The sequence below is a fragment of the Atractosteus spatula genome, chromosome 14 (genome assembly GCF_055471065.1).
Source record: "Atractosteus spatula isolate fAtrSpa1 chromosome 14, fAtrSpa1.hap1, whole genome shotgun sequence".
NCBI classification, from domain to species: domain Eukaryota; kingdom Metazoa; phylum Chordata; class Actinopteri; order Semionotiformes; family Lepisosteidae; genus Atractosteus; species Atractosteus spatula.
Window position 1 is genome coordinate 26,327,638 of NC_142719.1, and position 18,714 is coordinate 26,346,351.

General features: G+C 36.0%; 1 protein-coding gene across 2 annotated transcripts; it reads left to right on the forward strand.

The window, feature by feature from the left end:
- The first annotated feature begins 9,575 nt into the window (after window positions 1–9,575).
- irf1b (interferon regulatory factor 1b) lies at window positions 9,576–15,914 on the forward strand. Of its 2 annotated transcripts, XM_088931620.1 has the most exons (10): window positions 9,576–9,724; window positions 11,158–11,249; window positions 11,602–11,701; window positions 11,969–12,139; window positions 12,466–12,512; window positions 13,370–13,499; window positions 13,815–13,946; window positions 14,175–14,203; window positions 14,412–14,544; window positions 15,108–15,914. In XM_088931620.1, the coding sequence occupies exons 2-10, from the start codon at window positions 11,163–11,165 to the stop codon at window positions 15,227–15,229; spliced, it is 951 nt and encodes a 316-aa protein (XP_088787746.1). In that variant the 5' UTR covers window positions 9,576–9,724; window positions 11,158–11,162; the 3' UTR covers window positions 15,230–15,914. The 2 variants fall into 2 exon arrangements, with proteins under 2 accessions (XP_088787746.1, XP_088787747.1); XM_088931621.1 differs by lacking the exon at window positions 14,412–14,544 and having other exon boundaries at window positions 9,580–9,724.
- Window positions 15,915–18,714: the final 2,800 nt, after the last annotated feature.

Sequence of the window (18,714 nt, forward strand, 5' to 3'; positions counted from 1 at the left end):
TTGTATCTGTGTGTCTGCCCTGGGATGGACTGGCATCCCCTCCAGCGTGTATCTTGGCTGTATCTTGCATTGCAGCCACTGCTTGCCAGGATAGGCTCTGGCTCCCCCTCGACCCTGAATTGGAAGAAGCAGTCAGAAAAAAGATGGATGGAAATGCTACTCCAATGTTAAACAAGAACACTGCCATGCCTATTAAAGTCTTGGGGCTCCAAGTTACAAGGTTCCATCAGTTTGACAAACAAGAATATAAGTTCAGACTTCTAACACACCTGCAAGTACATTGCAAATGTGAGATTTATTAAAAGTAAGTTTAAGAGGACTTCCAACCAGGAAATGTAAAAACTGTGTTTGCTTTTACATACTATCATGTAAATTAGTGAACACTTAAATGCTATCTGTGGTACTGGAACTTGTCCCATTGTTCCTTGGCCTAAAGTTATGAATCCATGCAAGGAAGTAAAGGAAAAAGCAAAAAAAGACATTGTAGCATCAGATACAACAAGAATAACCTGGCGTGGAAAAGGAAGTAATATTTTCCTAAGTCCTCATAGACATGTTCACTGATTTCCTCTAACCTTCTCAATACCAACTTTTAGCATCCAGTCCAATCAAGTCTGTCCTAAACCTAATGTAATTTCTTCTCCTATGCAATCTAAGCTAAACATTCCAGAAGTCATTAAGCTTGTTTTGAAATCAGTTTGAAAATATATTTTAAAATGCAAAATGTTCCTAAAGATTTGAGTAACAAAGCTATTTGGCCTTGCTTTAAAAAGTAAAATTTTAAATAAAGTATATTAGTATTGGTATATACATATTAATTGATCTATTGATTAGCAACATGTTGGCATGGTAGTTTGTGCTGTTTTTTTTTTTGTGCATGTTCTTCCAGGTTTATGTGGATTTTCTCCTGGTGCTCTGGTGTCCTACCCCTTGCAAGGACAGGTTAGTAAAGCGAGCTGTCACTGTGTATGTACTGTACCCAGTGATGGACTGGTGCTTGTGTTCTGTGCTCCCAGAATAGGCTCTTGGTTACCATGACTCTTATCAGCAACGAATAGCATTCTGATAAAGGGCAGATGGAATGATGGAACAGATCAATTGTCTGTTGGCAGGCTCTACTGTACATACAAAGTTATCAAAACTAGATTACTGCATAGAGAAACACTAAATATTATTTTCCATTTCCGTGGAAATTAATATGTCATCTGCTTCATGAAAAAAATTAATTGTAAAACCTTCCATTCTCATGCTGTGTGAGAGTTTTTCAAAGTTAATTTCTGGTTAAAAGGATTGTTGAAAGGGCTGGTGATGTGCTAGAAAGGTAAATGTGGTCTTTGCAAAGGAGATGGCCATTACTCTCCTGTTTACGTTAGCAAAGTTTGCAAAATTAGCTTTGTTATTCCATGCTTCCTTACCATATCCTATTTAGTTCCTGCTACACTTTGCAAGGAAATTCACTCTGTAAGTGGTGGAAGAAATTCATGACTCTTTTTAAATGTTTTGGGAAGGGAGGAGGGTTCTGACAGAGGCCCTCAGAGAGAAATGAATGTCTGTTTTAGAGATCTGCAGTTTTGTCTTGACAGAATGTCAGTGAACACTGAGACAGATGGCCAGCAGGGGATTTACGACCAAGCTGTTTCTTCCAAAGCCTAAAACTCCTCTCTTATTAACCTAATTATTATTATAAAGTGTATAGTATATTGTTTATATTTAAAGTCTGTTATCTATCTTTTGATCTGGCTGCCCTGGCATATTTAAAGTTCCTATTACAAACATGCTACTGTATTTTTTTCCCAGTCAGAAGCATTTGAGGCTTTGACTGGTTTGAAAGTACAGCTTGGACAGTCAATGTTGTGCTCCTACTTGGCAGAGACAAGCAAGAATGCTGTGGTTTGAGGATGATCATTTGCAATAATGTTAATTTGATATCCTCAACTACATGTTCACACACTGCTCCCGGAATCTGTTTTTAAATCCTTTCAATTTACTACTTTGCTTTCATTTACACTTCTGCTTGGTTTTCACTCTGGTGTTCCTGATCTCCCACCTCTTTCTTACTCTCTCATTCCTGCCCTCTCCTTCTCTACTTCAAAAACCAGAGGAAGGCTCCACAGCTGAAACATGGTGTATTGTTACAATCAGTGGTTATGAAATTGGTGAATATCAGAAATAGGCCAAGCAGATTAATCAATAATCAAAATAAATAACCACAATCACTAACTCATAAAGATTTTGCCAAGAATGTACCCGAGTGGTTGGTAGAATCAGAGGCACCTGAGATCTTTGTTCTCTGGCACAGCTTTGATGAAAAGAGGAATAATCCTGGCACACTAGGTTAAACAATTATTTATTAATAACGACAATAAACACAGTAAACAGTATACAACATAAATGTTCAACATGTAACACTATTTACAAACATGCAAACAAGTCCCAGAGGCCTACGAGCTGACCATCCAGAAAAATTGCCAGCCTGCTACCAAGTACTTAACTCCTACATATCACCTACACACGCTGACAAGAAATCTGCCTTCTAAACTAAACAGAATATGACCTACAGTTATATCTCTCTGAAAATTAAATAAATGGAAACCTATCTTCTTACCCTAAAACTGCACTCACAAACCAGGGGAGGCCATTTTAACCAAGGGATTCTTTATAGAGGAAATGAGAATTTCCTAGAAACAGAAGAATGGCAAGGTTATCTTAGGAAGGATCAAATACTAATACAAATAATACAAATAAGCCGAATCTGGTCTATATTTGGTCTCCTCTCTACTGTCTCTCCTGGACTGTTGATTGACACTTAATCATTTACCCAGAACTTAATTAATAAGGGTAATTCTTATGATTGCTATGATCAGTGAATCTCAGACCCTTACATCTCAGCAAACATCTCCATGCTTTGAAGCTCCAGAGAGGTGGGAATGTTGATACTAACCAGGTGATGACCATCAATAACCTCAATAGCCACTTCCCAATCAATAACCATAACAGTATTTTCCATATGTTTTTATCTTTACCTTTAGCTTTTACAGGCCACAGCTCCCAGTTCTAACCTTAGCGATGAGTATATTGTTTACAATCCATTCATCTATCCATTTTCTAACCGCTTCTGCCAATTCAAGATCACAGGGAAACTGGAGCCTATTCCAGCAAGCAATGAGGACAAGGCAGGATACACCCTGGATGGAACACCAGTCCATTGCAGGGCACACACAGACACAAAAAAACACACTCACACCGGGCCAGTTTTCAAAGAAGTCAAATAACCTACCAGTATGTCTTTGAACTGTGGGAGGAAACCCACAGGAACACAGGAAGAACACACAAACTCTAAGCAAAACTGAACCCAGGGCCCCAGTGCTGCAAGGCAGCAATGACAATCACTGTGCCCCTCTGCTGCTCCATATTGCTTACACATGGATCTATTTTGAACTGATACCAACTAAGACTATGTAACATACTATATCATTAATTTCTGACAGACTGTACAGAGAGACCCAGACTGATCAAGGTCCATTTTTCTAACCGTAAAATGACAATCCGTGCAAAACACAATCATGCAATATAATATCAGGAGCAGGGATGTGTTAGATATTTTGTATCCAGGGCAAAGAAATCACTGAATAATTCTAAAAGTAGTTTAATCCAATGCAAAACCAATGATTAAGATGATGAACTGTACAACAATTTAACCATTTGGCATATACTTTACAGGACCTCCATTTGCGATTTAATTTGAAAAAGAAACTTTTTGATTTTTTACAAAAATGTGGCTATTTCAATCATGTTTCATATTAATGATACTTCTTACTCTTATTCGAAATGTTCTTTCCCCAGCAAGAACTCTCACCTTCTTTATGTTGGTGGGTCTTGCAGACGCAAGAGCATCAGTGAGTCAAAATGTGCTCATCCTTTGCAGCCCTCCACAAGGACTCTGCCAAAGCTGAATTTGCAAAGGCACTGGAAGAGAAAAAAGGGAAATTGGTGCTCATAATTAGATGCATGTTAAATGCACTTGCATGCTTTTACATTTGTCCACAGGAACATTCTAAGAGTATCTATGTTCCCTTTGCTGCTTGCTGTTATGAAAATCACCATCTAAAAGGATCTCAGAGTGAATATAAGACATACAAGGACACAAGCCTTGTGTAAAATATCTGTTCAAATTTTACATTATATACAGTACATTATCACATTTAAGGTTCTTTGAAGCACAAATCTACAGTAATAAGCTTTATAACTGTGTATTACACATGGGAAGGAAGATACAAGCATAATTCATTTTACATACTGTATAATGAAATGTGTGGTAATACACACAATGAAGGTATCTTAGTTTTATCATTTCTTCTAAATCATCCTCTATTCTGTAGTAAAGGTCAACAGTTTAAAAAAGGTTATGGCACAGTATCAGGCCCTTTTGTAGTGTATTGCACGAGTGTGTATATTAATAGAATACATGACAACTCCCAGAAGCACATGCTTTACAGTAAATAAATCACAAGCTCTTTTATTACAGAGCCAACCACTAGGGGGCTAAGCTTTACTCATTCTACCGTAAAATTCTGATGTGTATTATTAAGCCTCATAAAAATTCCTGCTAACTACTTTAAAATCGCCCTTGTTTTTCATGCTGTTGAAAAATTTCAATTCTTTGAGTGCGGTCGTCATTTTAAATAGCACAAAGCCAGCACATCTCAGGAGACACAATTTCAACAATTAACAATTAACCTTAATCACCGAGATTTAGAACAAATTAGAATGAATTATTGTTCAAATGAGAAATTTAGGAGCAAAATACATTTTTCATCTCCTCACACAAAAAAATCAAAACTTTGTTGCAGCTACAAAAAGACATTTATGGAAATAGAGGACTGCTGGCTGTTAAACAGACTTAGTCCTGTGTAGAAAGCAAATATTCTAAAATACTTTTCATCCAGAATATTTTTAATATGTAGTATACTGATTTTATAGTTTTACCCCTTGCAGCTGGAATATGTACTGTAGTGTACATAATTTAATAGTGTTTAATACTAACAAACACTTTTTTAATCAGGGAGAAAAGAGACACATATTGCTACAAAATACGATAGGAGTTGATTGGACTTTGTGTTATTATGATAACAGCTGGCTAACCAACCTGTTTCCCTCTTTATTGTGGTAATGTTATTTACAGTATCTGGGAGTGCACAGAATTTGCCACTGGTGACTGTGGCAGTCTTGTGTATTACTGTATCTGCTATCACTTACAGGAAACAGCTCAGTAAGCACGGAGTGCTGGCTGTTTACACAGCATAACAGTGACAAACGACAGTGAAATTGTCATTCAAAATAATGAGGTGCCTTTTACAGTACTACTTTTGCACAGGATCAGAAAAAATATAATATAAACAAGAAAAAGTTACAGCAAAATCTGCTCTTGAGAGGTGACTTTTACTTCTACTGTCTATTAAAGCTGTTCTCTTTCTCAGACAGTGTTCAGATTTAACCAGAATACAACTGAACTTAGGTGGCAAATGTGAAATACATGTTCAGCAGTTCACTTTTTATCTTATGTAGTGTAAATTACACTTACTTAACAATGCAAAGCTTTCCAGTAAAAGTACACAATTGAAAAAGTGTCTTGAATTCTCAGCTTTTACATTTGGGATGGACAAAAATAATGTAATGTATCATTCAAAAAAAGCATCTGTCCTTCTGTAATTACAATTATATTTTGTATATGCACAGTATATCATTTATATTTATATACATTATATGATATACTGTACAGCATAATAAAGCTTAAATGCTTAAATCTGTTTCCCAATTGATACATTCTTCAAAGCTCCTATGCTAGTTACTCACATACTTGAAATCATTTGGAATTGTCCTGTATCTTGGTGGTGGTTGCTAATGCCATCACATTGTATTTGATTGAGTAGAAAAGGATCTTACCAAAACAAATGGCAGTGATTCCAGCAACTGACCAACTCTCAAAAAGGCAAACAATGCCTTTATGATACTACAGGTCAACAGACTTGGTAAAGTACTGTAGAAATAAGAGGTTTGAGTAGGGAGCTGCTTCTTCATACATTGGCTCTAATGGAACAGGTAAAGGTTCATTCCATGCTGAATGGTAAAGAAAAGAAACAGTACGTTGCACCAGAGCCTTCTTCAGGTGAGTGAGAGAGGGAACATTGCAAAGAAATAAGGCATAGGAGAACAAAAGAAAGAGAAGATGAGAAGGCACAAGGATCAAGGAGGAAATGGAAGTAGAGCAGGTGAGAATGAGTGTCCAGACTAAGAGAGAATGGGATAAGAGGTGCAGAATGGCAAATATTATGTAGAAATAATCTAATCATGCAATGTGATAAAATCAGAATTTTGTGCTCACCTGATGTTACAAGTCTTAATTATACATGTAAAGGGTATATGATCTATTGTCTATTGAACAAAGTTTACAGAAGCGTTTTTTAAATAAAATGCTTAGATCCTTTAGAAAGCACTTCCTTTAGAGAACTGTTCTTTTGGTCAGGAAAACCTTCATTAAAGAATTACCCTTTTCAATACAAAGGATGGTATTTTGCGGTTTCAATGTGAAAAAAAGACACAGAGAAGAAGTAGAAGAAAAGGAACTAAGAATAGCCTCTACATGGTTAGATGGATTCTGAGTTCATATATTATTACAATGTGTGTTTCATAAAAATATTTGGGCTTGCTTTTAATCTCTTGCCGTATTTTAGAACCATGTATGATACCCCCTTTGGAACTGGTCTGTATGTGGATTAAATTTAAACGCTATAGATATAAATTTTCAACAGAGTGTGGTTGACACTTATGTGTTTTATACTGGCATCTGGAATAATGAATTAACCGTACTTAGCATGAGCATGTTACTACTGTATATGTGCACGATTCAGTTCCTTTACATTTCAAAATAGGAATGTCTCTGGCTGCAACAATCCATAATCCTTAAAATAACTTCACATGGCCTTTATCCATCATAAGATATTGATGACACTTTACCATACGAGAGTATGATATGGTAACGCAACGGGGGCTCAGGCGGGCGCCCTTGCCGCATTAGGTCGGCCCCGCACCGTCCGGGGCTCGAACCCGGGACTCCTGCGTCACTCTGCAGAGACCCAGCCCGGTGAGCCAAAGAGAGATCTCTGCATAGCCCAGTAGCTGTAGTCCTGCTATCACAGGGAAGGGCGGTGACGTCACCTGCTCTGGTACGCCGGCTCTTACACAGTACCTGTCGGCCGTAAGCGTTACAGTATGTATTTAATCGGGCTATTGAATGCACTCCTAACAAAGGTTCATGGGTAGGAGCAAACTCACCATCCCATCAAAAATGTTCATTTCTATACAATTGCCAGCTGTGCTTTCTTTTGATGGTTGACTTTTCAAATACTTAATCTATAAAAGACCCAACTGATATAGATGGCGGCTGGAATAAAAATATATATATATTATTTTGCATTGTTCGATTTATGGAACAGTTTCACAACATACGATGTTGAAAGGTACAATATAATTCAGATTGAACATATAATTAAAGTCATATTTGCACATGCGTTTTCTGTGAGAACTGGGGTACGGATAGGGCAATGGGGTACAGCGAAAGGAGAGAAACGTTATTACTATAAGGTTGATAATAAACCTTCTTTGACATGCGCAGTTAATAAGCCTGCGCATGTCTGTTTCACCTTGCCGTCTATTATATGAGGTTCACATAATATTGGGTTTCCTTTATTTCCCTGCATTTCCTTGAATAGCTTCAGTTCCGAAAATTGTGAACAATTCCTCTCGACGTGTAACGTTAAGAACATAACGCCATGTAGCTTAACTGACAGCGTGCTGGTAGCCTATTAATAGCTTCCAAATCCACATCCACCTATTAGATACAAAGGGGGGCGGTTTTTAAACGCCAATAAGATTCTCCATCTCTTTTTGCAGCGGTAATTGGCAATCTGCTCTACATTACTGGGAAAACCCAAAGCGTTACGAAAAATTTCCAAAGGAAAATACCAGGACTTCCATGCTGTATCTAATCCTCTGTATCAGCCTAAAAAAATCCAGAGATCAGGAATCTCATTTTACAATAAAGCTAAACCATTTTTTTTAAGTTACGTCAAAGACTGAATGTAACGCAGAATGTATTCATAACCAAAACACCTCGCATTTGGCAGAGATTGTAAAATATTATTATTTGTTACGCTAAAAAGGGCATGTAGAGAGGAAAGAAAAAAACACATCTGAATTATTGACAAATGCCCATAGTGACTCTTTAATACAAGACCGAGAGATCTGTTGAATGCAAAAAAAATCATAAAAAAGGAATCATCCGCCACACATTTCATTCTGGGATATGAAGCCTACTGTAGAAAGAACTTCTTATTTGATCTAAATTTTAGGAATAGAAATCTATGACTCTGCAGAATGCGACTGCAGATTATAGCTCGGAATTTATCATTGATGAGAAATATGCAGGTGTTAATGTATGATTTTAAATGCCTAAGACTACGATGTATTTTTTTCCTTTTCTCTCTTGTGCTATCGACGTGTAAATGCATTTTAAAAAAGTATTTACAATTTGGAAAGAAAAACGGGGTTTGCCATGTAAGTAGAATATTTACCATTGCAAAAATATTCAGTTTTTTACGTTCACCGACTGTGCCACAACAGAACAGTCCTAGGATGCATTATTGATAATTGTCTTGCTCCATACTTCCATCTGTTGGCATAAAATGTCATCACACCGTTTCCTGGAAAAGCCTGCTTTACTGTTTTGACGGTGGTTTTAAAGAAAGGCATAACCGAGGCTCATGTGACTTCTGCTGACGGCATTCTTAGAATGTTTTGAACTCACCATTGCTTTACCTCAGCTGATCGCTATGCTCCACTTCGGCGCAGTGTAGGGAGCCTGATGTGGGTAGAACTGAGCTTTTCGAGATGCAGGTAACAGAGAGGATTTGTGGGGGTATACAGTAGGTGGATGTACAATAGGAGAGTAGCTAGACTAATATGAATTGTGAGGAATGCCCTTGAGTGTAAACGATTGAATTGTCAAGGTAATGTAAAAACTACAAAGAAGAGAAGTTTTTCATCCGCCATCCATCAATCATTTTGCTATTCATTTACTCTGCAATTGAATTCAATGAACCACTGCCTTAGGTATCGTGTCCACTACATAACAGAACATACACAATTCATACGTTATATCTGTATGGGAATAATTATTTATATATGAAGTACTTAATTTTCCCTTTGTTTCATTTCAAGAATAACTGCTGTAACTACAAAAATGTTTTGGTTTGGCCTTTTCAATTTAAGTTCACATACAGTTTTGTGGTACAGTATGTGTACGTGCAATCGCCTGTAATAGGGAGGTTTTGGTGTTTATTCTCTACTTGCACTATGAAACGTACTTCCCCTTCTCACGCCGGCCTTAGCTTAACAACGGTATGATTTCTCGGAAATCAGGCTGCCTTCGCCTTTTCGCAGCCACCCAATAGTCTGTAAAACACAGCGCAGTCGCGAGTCTGTGCCAAAAGCGTCCTCCCTTTTTAAACGAGTTCTGATATCACCGGGAAATCCCGGATTGCACTTTATAGTCTCAGAGCCCTTCGTACAGTTCTCACAGTAGTGTTCAAACACTGAGCAGAGTGGATAGTCTTGGACAGTGGATTAACTTCATAGTTTTGGAAGACAATTGGCACACATTGCAACTGTAAGTTCTGTTACATTTCACACAGATTTACTGTATGCTTTTTAGGCGCGTTATTATTCGTTTATTGCATTTCGGTTTTTTAAGTAGTGGTTGTTATCATCAAACTGGATAACGATCACCCTAAAAAATATTATTTGACATTCGGTGCATGTCTGCGTGTACGAGATTGTAGCACCCGGTAGTGTGCGTTTATTTTTAAATGTGCAGTTTATATATATTTCTATTTCAAATTTTTTAACTAATGATAATATTGTTTGTTGTTTTGAGTGTATATAGTGTGTGGAATATATACTCTTGTGTACACCATACTGCAGATGCATGTTAAACATAAATTATTTTTTGCATAAAAGGCAACACCAGGTACACATCTGCACGTGTATTGTATTAATGGATATTTTATAATTATTTTTCGCGGGTGTTTTTTTTTAAATCGAACATTAAAACAACAGAGTTACTGTAACGCTGACGTTCAATGCTATAACAATTAGTTTACAAACAGCAACTATTATAAAACATTGGTTAAGGTAAGAGCTTACAGCTAGAAGCTAGTTTTTAGCCCATGCATATCTATTTAGCTTAGTTGGAACAGCTCTTTCATGAGTTATGATCTGGAGGAATGGTACTGTAGATAACCTCTAAACTTAAGTTCACGGTGCTTGCCATCTCATAAAACTTGCTTTAGCAACGCCCCATGCAGGGCGACTGTAGAACTTAAATCGCATGAGGCTGCCTGCTGACAGTTTAACAATCTTTAAATGTGTTAATAAAATAGCGGGTGCTTTGCAGAAGAACCGTATTTTGAGTTTGTATACTTGGCATTTCTGCACACTTGACGTTCTATATAGAAAGTTGCATTAACAAACCCACCGCAAAATATCGATTCTTTTTCCGTAAAAGGCGCACATTATGTACACCACGAATGGTAGCGTGGATGAGTCTTTGCTGTGTGATAAAAATATCTGTTCCTGCACAGGATTCACAGCGTACGGCACATTTCCTTTTGTTGAAGCGCGAAATGTGTTAAAATACGCCTAGTAGGGGTCTGATATGACGTGAGATACAACAGTACGTTACAGTGAACGGTTAAACCCTTGAATAAACAATACTGCACATAGGATACAAGCAAAAACAATATTCTCAATACCTTATAAAGAAATACAGATCTTAGTAACGATCACTAACCGGTACTTCCTTGTTCGTACATGATCGTTGATCTCGGCTATCGTTTGCATGTTTTGTTAATTTAGCAACTATAAGCACGTGACTTCTTTATTTCCTTGTAGACTGAATGCTATAAGGTCAGTGCTTGTTTTTTTACGACGCAATCTGCAGAATAATCAGTCAGTGTTCAGCTGCTAACAACACAACAACGAAAACATTGAAGTTCCTAAAACAAAATAATTTATTCTCGACCCCACACACTTTATTTACAGCCAGCATGCCTGTTTCAAGAATGAGAATGAGACCCTGGCTGGAAGCCAAAATTGACTCCAATGCCATCAATGGATTAATCTGGATAAACAAGGTATAATGTCGTCTTAAAACATTGTTTTTTTCTCCCTCATTTTGCAGTTAAAGTAAAAGGGAATCCATCAAATGTGATAATTACAATGTTTCCGAGTCTCTCAACTCAAGTAATAAGGCATACAGTTCTGCCACAACAAATACGATCTAAAATATTTTTCAGTAAAAAAATAGATTAGATCAGGCTAACTGTGCACCCACAGATACATTCTAATGAACCACTGATAAAATATTTTTTTATGCTTTTCAGAAATGTAAGTTTGATTAAGTAAAAAAAGTACAGGTGCTTAAGCCTTATGTACCAGTAATGTACCCCTTGATGCTATACTAATATATGAATTGCTGGTTTTAAGGAGAAGAAGATCTTCCAGATTCCTTGGAAACATGCTGCTAGACACGGCTGGGATCTCGACAAAGATGCCTGTCTTTTCAAACAGTGGGCCATACACACAGGTAAGCAGGGATTATTGTGACACGATTCCAAAATGCTACCTGGCAAATATATAGACGTATATTAACTGGGATTGTGTGGTGAAATAGGAAAAAGGAGTACAGAAATTGTTCTCAAGTAGTGCCTTCAAATGCAAGACAAAATCGAACTTTTGTAATAAGTGAATAACATTGTCAGTGGTAAAAACATTAGAGGTGCAGACTCATTTTTCTCCACGTTTTACAGATTTGCCGTTAAAAACCTCTTTAAATTTTCATATTTGTCTTTAGGAAAGTACAAACAAGGTGTACATGAGCCAGACCCAAAGACATGGAAAGCCAATTTCCGGTGCGCAATGAACTCGCTTCCAGACATCGAAGAAGTAAAAGATCAAAGCGTCAACAAAGGCTGCAGCGCTGTTCGTGTCTATAAAATGCTACCACCCGTCTCCAAGAAAAGAGGTAAGCACGTCTGTTAGTTTTAGACTGAGTTTTAAAAATGTGCACAAATTCTTAAAGAAATATGTTTTACAATTTGAGTATATCTTTTCCGAACTCTTCTATTGCTATTTACTGCTTTACATAAAGAGCAAATGCACAATACATTTAAAACTTGAGGAAAATTGGAATTAAAAGGCACTTTTCACAAGCTCCTGATTTCAGAAAATGACTTAAAAGTATCCTTCCATCATACATCGATCTATTGCAACTTAAGTGCATGTGGTATAAAAACTATAATAGTTACCTAGACAAACCTTTTGTAACCTTCTATTCTGCTTTCTCCACAGATAAGAAGTCATGTACGAAAGAAACGAAAAACAGAAACAGAAACAAGGTAACATTCAGTTTATATATATCATTAATTGTGGTATTTAATGTAATATGTATGAAAAGTGATTAGAAAAAGCAAAACGCATTTTGTAAAGCCAGGAGAATGGCTTTAGGGTCATGCATATACGGTATGGTCCTTTTTACTACGTTCTAAGCATCCAGTGAGCTGTTTAAAACAATAGTCTGGAAATCTACCATTTTGTGAACTGGAACGTGGGTTTCTCTTTTCGTCTGCTTTATGTCATAAGAGGAAATTCGACTGCAGTGTGTGGCTAACTACCTCACGCTCGATAACAAACAACAGAGGTTTTTTTTTACTGTTGTACCATAGATATTATTAAATCAGGCATGCAGACCAGGATGTTACTGTAGGAAACATTTTTTTTAAAACTTTGAAAAACTGTTCACAGGTATTCCACACACTTCACAATTGAAAAACAATATTAGTAGGCTGTTCAAAATCACACAATCACTAAAGTGTGCTTAAATAATCTCAATGGTAGAAGGCTAATATATTTAACCCTGTGTACCATCTGTTCAGTATAGAATGTAAAACTAATAACAAAAGTATAAGTATTTAAAAAGTTAATCTGTGCAGTACCAGTATTGTTGAAATCATGAAAACATTTAAATTGTAATTTCAAACGACAGCACTTACAGAATTGCATTCTTAAAAGTGCAACTATCGTAGCAGTAGTACTAAGTAGTAGTACTCTTTGTAAACTGATCTCTGTAAAAGTTTAATTGACTTTATACATCCATAAAGAGGAATACAAAAATAAATTGATGCATGCTTTTAATTGTATTTTTTAATATCCTGCCATTTGATGCTGACCTTTCTGACAAATCTTTTTTTTTCAGGGAACGCTTCCAAAGGTAAAAGCTGAAGATTCAGACTACAGAGAACCTCAACTTCCAGATGACCATAGCACATACACAGCTCAGGAAGAACATTCAAGTGAAGAGGTAGACAGCACTGAAAATGATTTAGGTAAGCGTTAAACTTTTAATTGTTGCTTTCCTGTTATTTTATCCACTCAGATCAGAAGTCAACCACAAATATTGATTTGAGTTTAAATGAGGGTGCTGTAACCACAATGCCATCATAGGGTTTGGTTATTGTTAAATAGGACGTCATATGGGTTCAGTATAAATGATAATAACTAAGGCTGTTGTACAAAAGGGTCACTCTCAGAGCATTTTAATAATGTGCATATCATATTTTGATGAAACACCAATTTTTCCTTTCTTAACTGTATAGCATTTTATGAAGAAATCAAGAAAACATTTTCTTTTTCTCTTGCAGATTTCACAGATTCACAATTTCAGGAAGACACGATGGTGGTACCTTCGGATTGGACGAATACTGTGGAGATATCAACAGCTGACAGCACAAATGAAATCTATCAGTTCCAAGTGTCACCCATACATTCGCCAGGTAGGTGTCAGAAGGACTTCCTCTAGAGACTGCCTCTAAAATAATTTCATGCTTTCATCATAAGGCTTTGAAGGTCTTTCCCTGGGATTCAAATATTTCTGTAGTTATTACATCATAAAACCTTTCCTACTCTCATAGCGAAACTTTGAGCTATGCAATTTCTCAAACTTCGCATGGTCTGGATGTTTCTCTTTAAGACTCATCATTTTTAACTTCTTTTTTTTTCAGAACTGGAAAATCTTCAGGAAGTCATTCAGGTGGGTGTGTCTTTGTATTTGTTGTTTTAAATTTTGATATCAACAGTCAGTATATTTGTGATGGATTCATGCATTTGATTTAATGTGCCTGATCGCTGAGAAAACAATTGAACATATTCTGTGTATATAGTATAGTATATATTTAGTAAAAACAAAAAAAAAACAGCAACAAAACAGCAAGTTTCATTTCCGTTTTTTGCTCTTTCAGATGGCACAAGAATTGGAACAAGATCAGTCTCAGTGGCAACAAAGCAATATAAATGGCAAAGGTTTCCTGAGCAATGCAGTAGGCACATCAGAAACAGTTCACAATACCGAAAGCCACTGGAGCGATACTGCAGGTAATAAATTGTCTCCCCTATGTAAAATCAAGCAGCAATGGACAGGATCCATGTTCATAGAAGGCTCTGCTATGTGAATATTAGTGTTTTTGAGCTCCAGTAAAAAAAACAGATGCTGTTGTGTTGTTGCTCAGAGGAAAACAGTGCATGCTAGTAGTTTGAAATTTGGTGCAAATGTTTGCCCTTGTATTTGCAAAGTTGCACTTCTTTAGTGTTACATATGATGCTCCTTTTAAAAAATAACCATGCAGCATAAATACTCTAATACTCAAGAACTAGTGCATTTTTCTGTGGTGCACATGCATTCTAGATGTAGAAATTCAGCATACAGTGGGCTGAAAATGATGAAAATGCTATTAGCAAGATTTTGAGATGAACATTTGCAAAAAGCACTGAGAGAAAAAAAATGTAAATGAGCTTGCTGTCAACCAAAAAAGAGCGAGATGAAAAACTAGCAGGCGTAGGTGTCTCAAAGACCTCTCCTAGGAGGGTTTCCTCTAGAAATGTCAGATAAACTCTGTCCTGAAATTTTAAAACAGATCCCCTTTTGTCTTTTCTTCCAGAAGTAGAATTAAGATTTTACACCGAACTGAAAGGAGGAGTAAACTTGGATCTTGTGAGCTACCTCGACCCTTGGACCTCGAACAGCACAGCAAACCTACAACAAATTGTCTGCCCTCTCTAGTTCCAGTTGTAAATAATCCCAGAACATAAAAGACTGTTTTTCAACTCGGGGGACTTCAATTAATATTTTTGGACATTGTCTCTGTTATTCAGTTGATTGCCTTTGAGGACTAAAGAAGGATTATTTTGGCAAAAGGAATAGGACCACAAAAAATGTTTCTAATTCAGTGTTTTCCTTTTGTGAAAATTTGTTGCACTCAGACAAAGCACAGAGGTGCTTTGACTTCTCTTCCCTATGATTTAACCTATGATGATGGCACAAGTTTTTTTGCTATAACGGGTGTTGTGAGAAACATTATGCTGTGAGTTATTATAGTGAATCTAAAAGGGCAGTTAAGTGGGACATATTTAAATGCATGCACTTTACCACCATTACATTGTGCCTTTTATAGATACTTCTTGTTAGAATTGTCTTAAACTTGACAAAGGTCTTTTAACTGGAAAAAAATAAACTATTGTCCAACTTCACTCTCTATACAAAAAAAACAAAAGAAAACTGCTGTTCCGTTATTTGCATTGTCCTTTAGTTTTGTAAACAATATTTGTGTATTCCAAGAGCAACAGGAGTGTACAACATCCACTTATGACATTCTTACTGCAGAAATTTATTGTCAACTATGTACAAATGTAAATATTGTAAATTATATTTGGTTTTGTTAAAAAAATAAAAAAGGTTTTTTTCAAATTGCTTTGTTTCTTGAAAACTTGCTTGTTTTGGTTTATGGCTGGAGCCTGGATAGCAGTGCGTGTGTATCTTAGACGTTTTAACATACTACTGAAGAATGTACAGTATTCCATTATATACTGTGTTATATATTATATATGATATAATATATATTATTCTATAAACAATGTTAAACATTACTATATGCGTTAGGCCTTCAGTCCTAGTACAGTATGTGCAACTTAACAGTAAAACCAAGTTTTAGAAGTTTCTTCACAAAGGTTTTGGGTTCAGAGGTGTTCATATCTCTTGGCACATTGCAAAATCAGTTTATTGGAGATTCAGCACCAATTTGCGAAGTGGAGCCTTCCAGTTGACCAGCGAGGCACAGTGAAGTGTTTGTTGTTAGCGCTGAGAGAGTCCTGGACAGTCAACCCCAATCCTGCCCACAGCAGATCGATATAAGTGTCCACTGCCGCACAAGAAATCCTAGTGAGTAAGACAATTATTTAACATAAGCAGAAATTTTGGGGGAAATCATTTTAATAGAGATTAGAAATTGCTATCCTATGAAACAGTATCTAAAAAAGTGCAGTACTCATCCAGCTTGTTAGTCATTTTCAAAAAAGTAATCCTTTATGTAATCACTTGCAACTACTTTTTGTTATAGTCTGGTCCAAATTTTGCCATAGCAGTGTGAATCTGCTGAGGGAGACCACATACAGTACGTAGGATGAGGGCAAATTAAGTGTCACAACATGCCAAGTTGATCAATTTTTATTATGATTGTATTCTCTTTCTGGATTTAAAACCCACATTCTTTAAAACCCACTTTCTTTAAATTACTGTCTCTTAATTCTGCTCTTTTTAAAGTTCGTTCAACATCAACATACCGTATGTTTTGTCTCTTAATACTGAAGAATGTGGGTTTCCTGAATGTTTGGACAGTAACTGTTTAAGCCTTTATATTTACCCCCATTAAAACAATGGGTGAAATAAATGAAGCTAATAATAAATTCAGTCAAACCTTTCAAGGTTTATTAAGAAAGTATTGATCACAAGTTAGTCAGTAATCACTAGAATTTGAAATATGTGTTCTACTGAGTATAGTGTATATATAAAGCGCTTGCTAAACAATCATTACCCTCACAAACAGTTTATATACAAAATAATCTTATATATATTTACTAAAATTGTCACACAAATCAGAAGTCTACAAACTCTTTAGTTCACACAGAGAATGTGTGAATCTACAATGTAATGTATTGATCTCATTTTTAAATAATTGACAAGAATAGGAAAAAACAGGATAACACAGAACATTTTATTAAATGTATTTATTTTTTTGAAAGACAAAGAACTGGCTACAAAATATCATCATATGTGTCAATTGATTTTTTATCATAATAATATATGCATGAACAGTTATTATTTTAACTCTTTCTCTAATGTTCATTGAGAAACACAGCAATGCAAGACAATTTCTATTCCAATAAAATACATCTCATCCCACTTTAGAGAGACTGTTTTTCCCTAAGTTTAACCTATTTAACTATTCATATGTAGTTTGAGAAAAGGTGTTTAAGTGAAACCTGACAACAAATGTGTTTAAAATTCAATAAAGTTTATAATCCAGTCTCATGAGTGGTATTTTCACTCAGTTCCTCAGTAGATCAAAAATTATCTCACTTGGATGGCTTATAATGCGATGGGATTATTTATTTGCTGTTTGTGGTAGATGAATTGAGCTGTATGTTAATGATAAGTCATGATTCACATACAATAAAGAATGAACTAAACTTTTAGCAAATTCCACTACAGACTCACATAGAGTAGGTATATTGCTTTTTTCTCATCCCAAGGATAGAACAAGGAGATGGTTAGTATATTGCTCCAGATACCCCTGTTTGTTGCCTTGTTAAGGCTTAAACCTGAAAACGTTAATTATTGTAAAAGCCCAGACCCTTTTCTTGCAATTCTTTTAGACTACATAGCCTGTAAATATTTCATTTAATGAACATATAATTTTGACTTCATCCCACAATCCTTGCTGCGTTGATAATTTTGTTTTTGCACAATTCATAACTGGCGCTTTTGTAATTATGCTGTTTCCACCAGCCATTTGGATCCAGTTCAGAGGATATAACACCACTCAGGTCGGACTTCCCATTATCCAAATAGTATTAATGGTACATGAAGCATAGCTGGAAAATTGAAACTTGAACACTAATGGATTCAACTGTGGGTAGGGAGAAACCTTTTAAATCTATGGCATATCAAAACACATACACATATGAAAGTATAAGATCTCAATCAATAGTTATTTTTTATTATGAAAAGAGGGTGCATTACATATAAAATATATGTAACTTCAGCAGAAGCCCGAAATATGTGATTAACAAGTAAAAAGTATATTTTGAATTATGAGAATTAATATTAATTAGATCCTGCCTTTTCACAACATGAATAAGTGGGTCATACAGTATACAGTGTACAACAGATACTGTACATACATACACTGAATAGAGCATAATAAAAGGACATTAGTCACTTTGAAACCAATTTCTTCTGTGCAAAAGCCTCTATTTTATGCATGTAATATGGATTTCTACTCAAAAATGTAAAATGAGGTGTGAAGCATTTTCATGCATAGACATGCTCAAACTTTCTGTATCCATGCGTTCAGCTACAATAAAATGTTTTGAAAAACTACCCAGGCGTTTGCTGTCTAGAAAGGTACATTGATACATTGTGAATTCTTGGCAGAAAAAAAGTGTTTCTACTACACTTAATAATTTCTTTTACAAATATTCCTGAAAAAT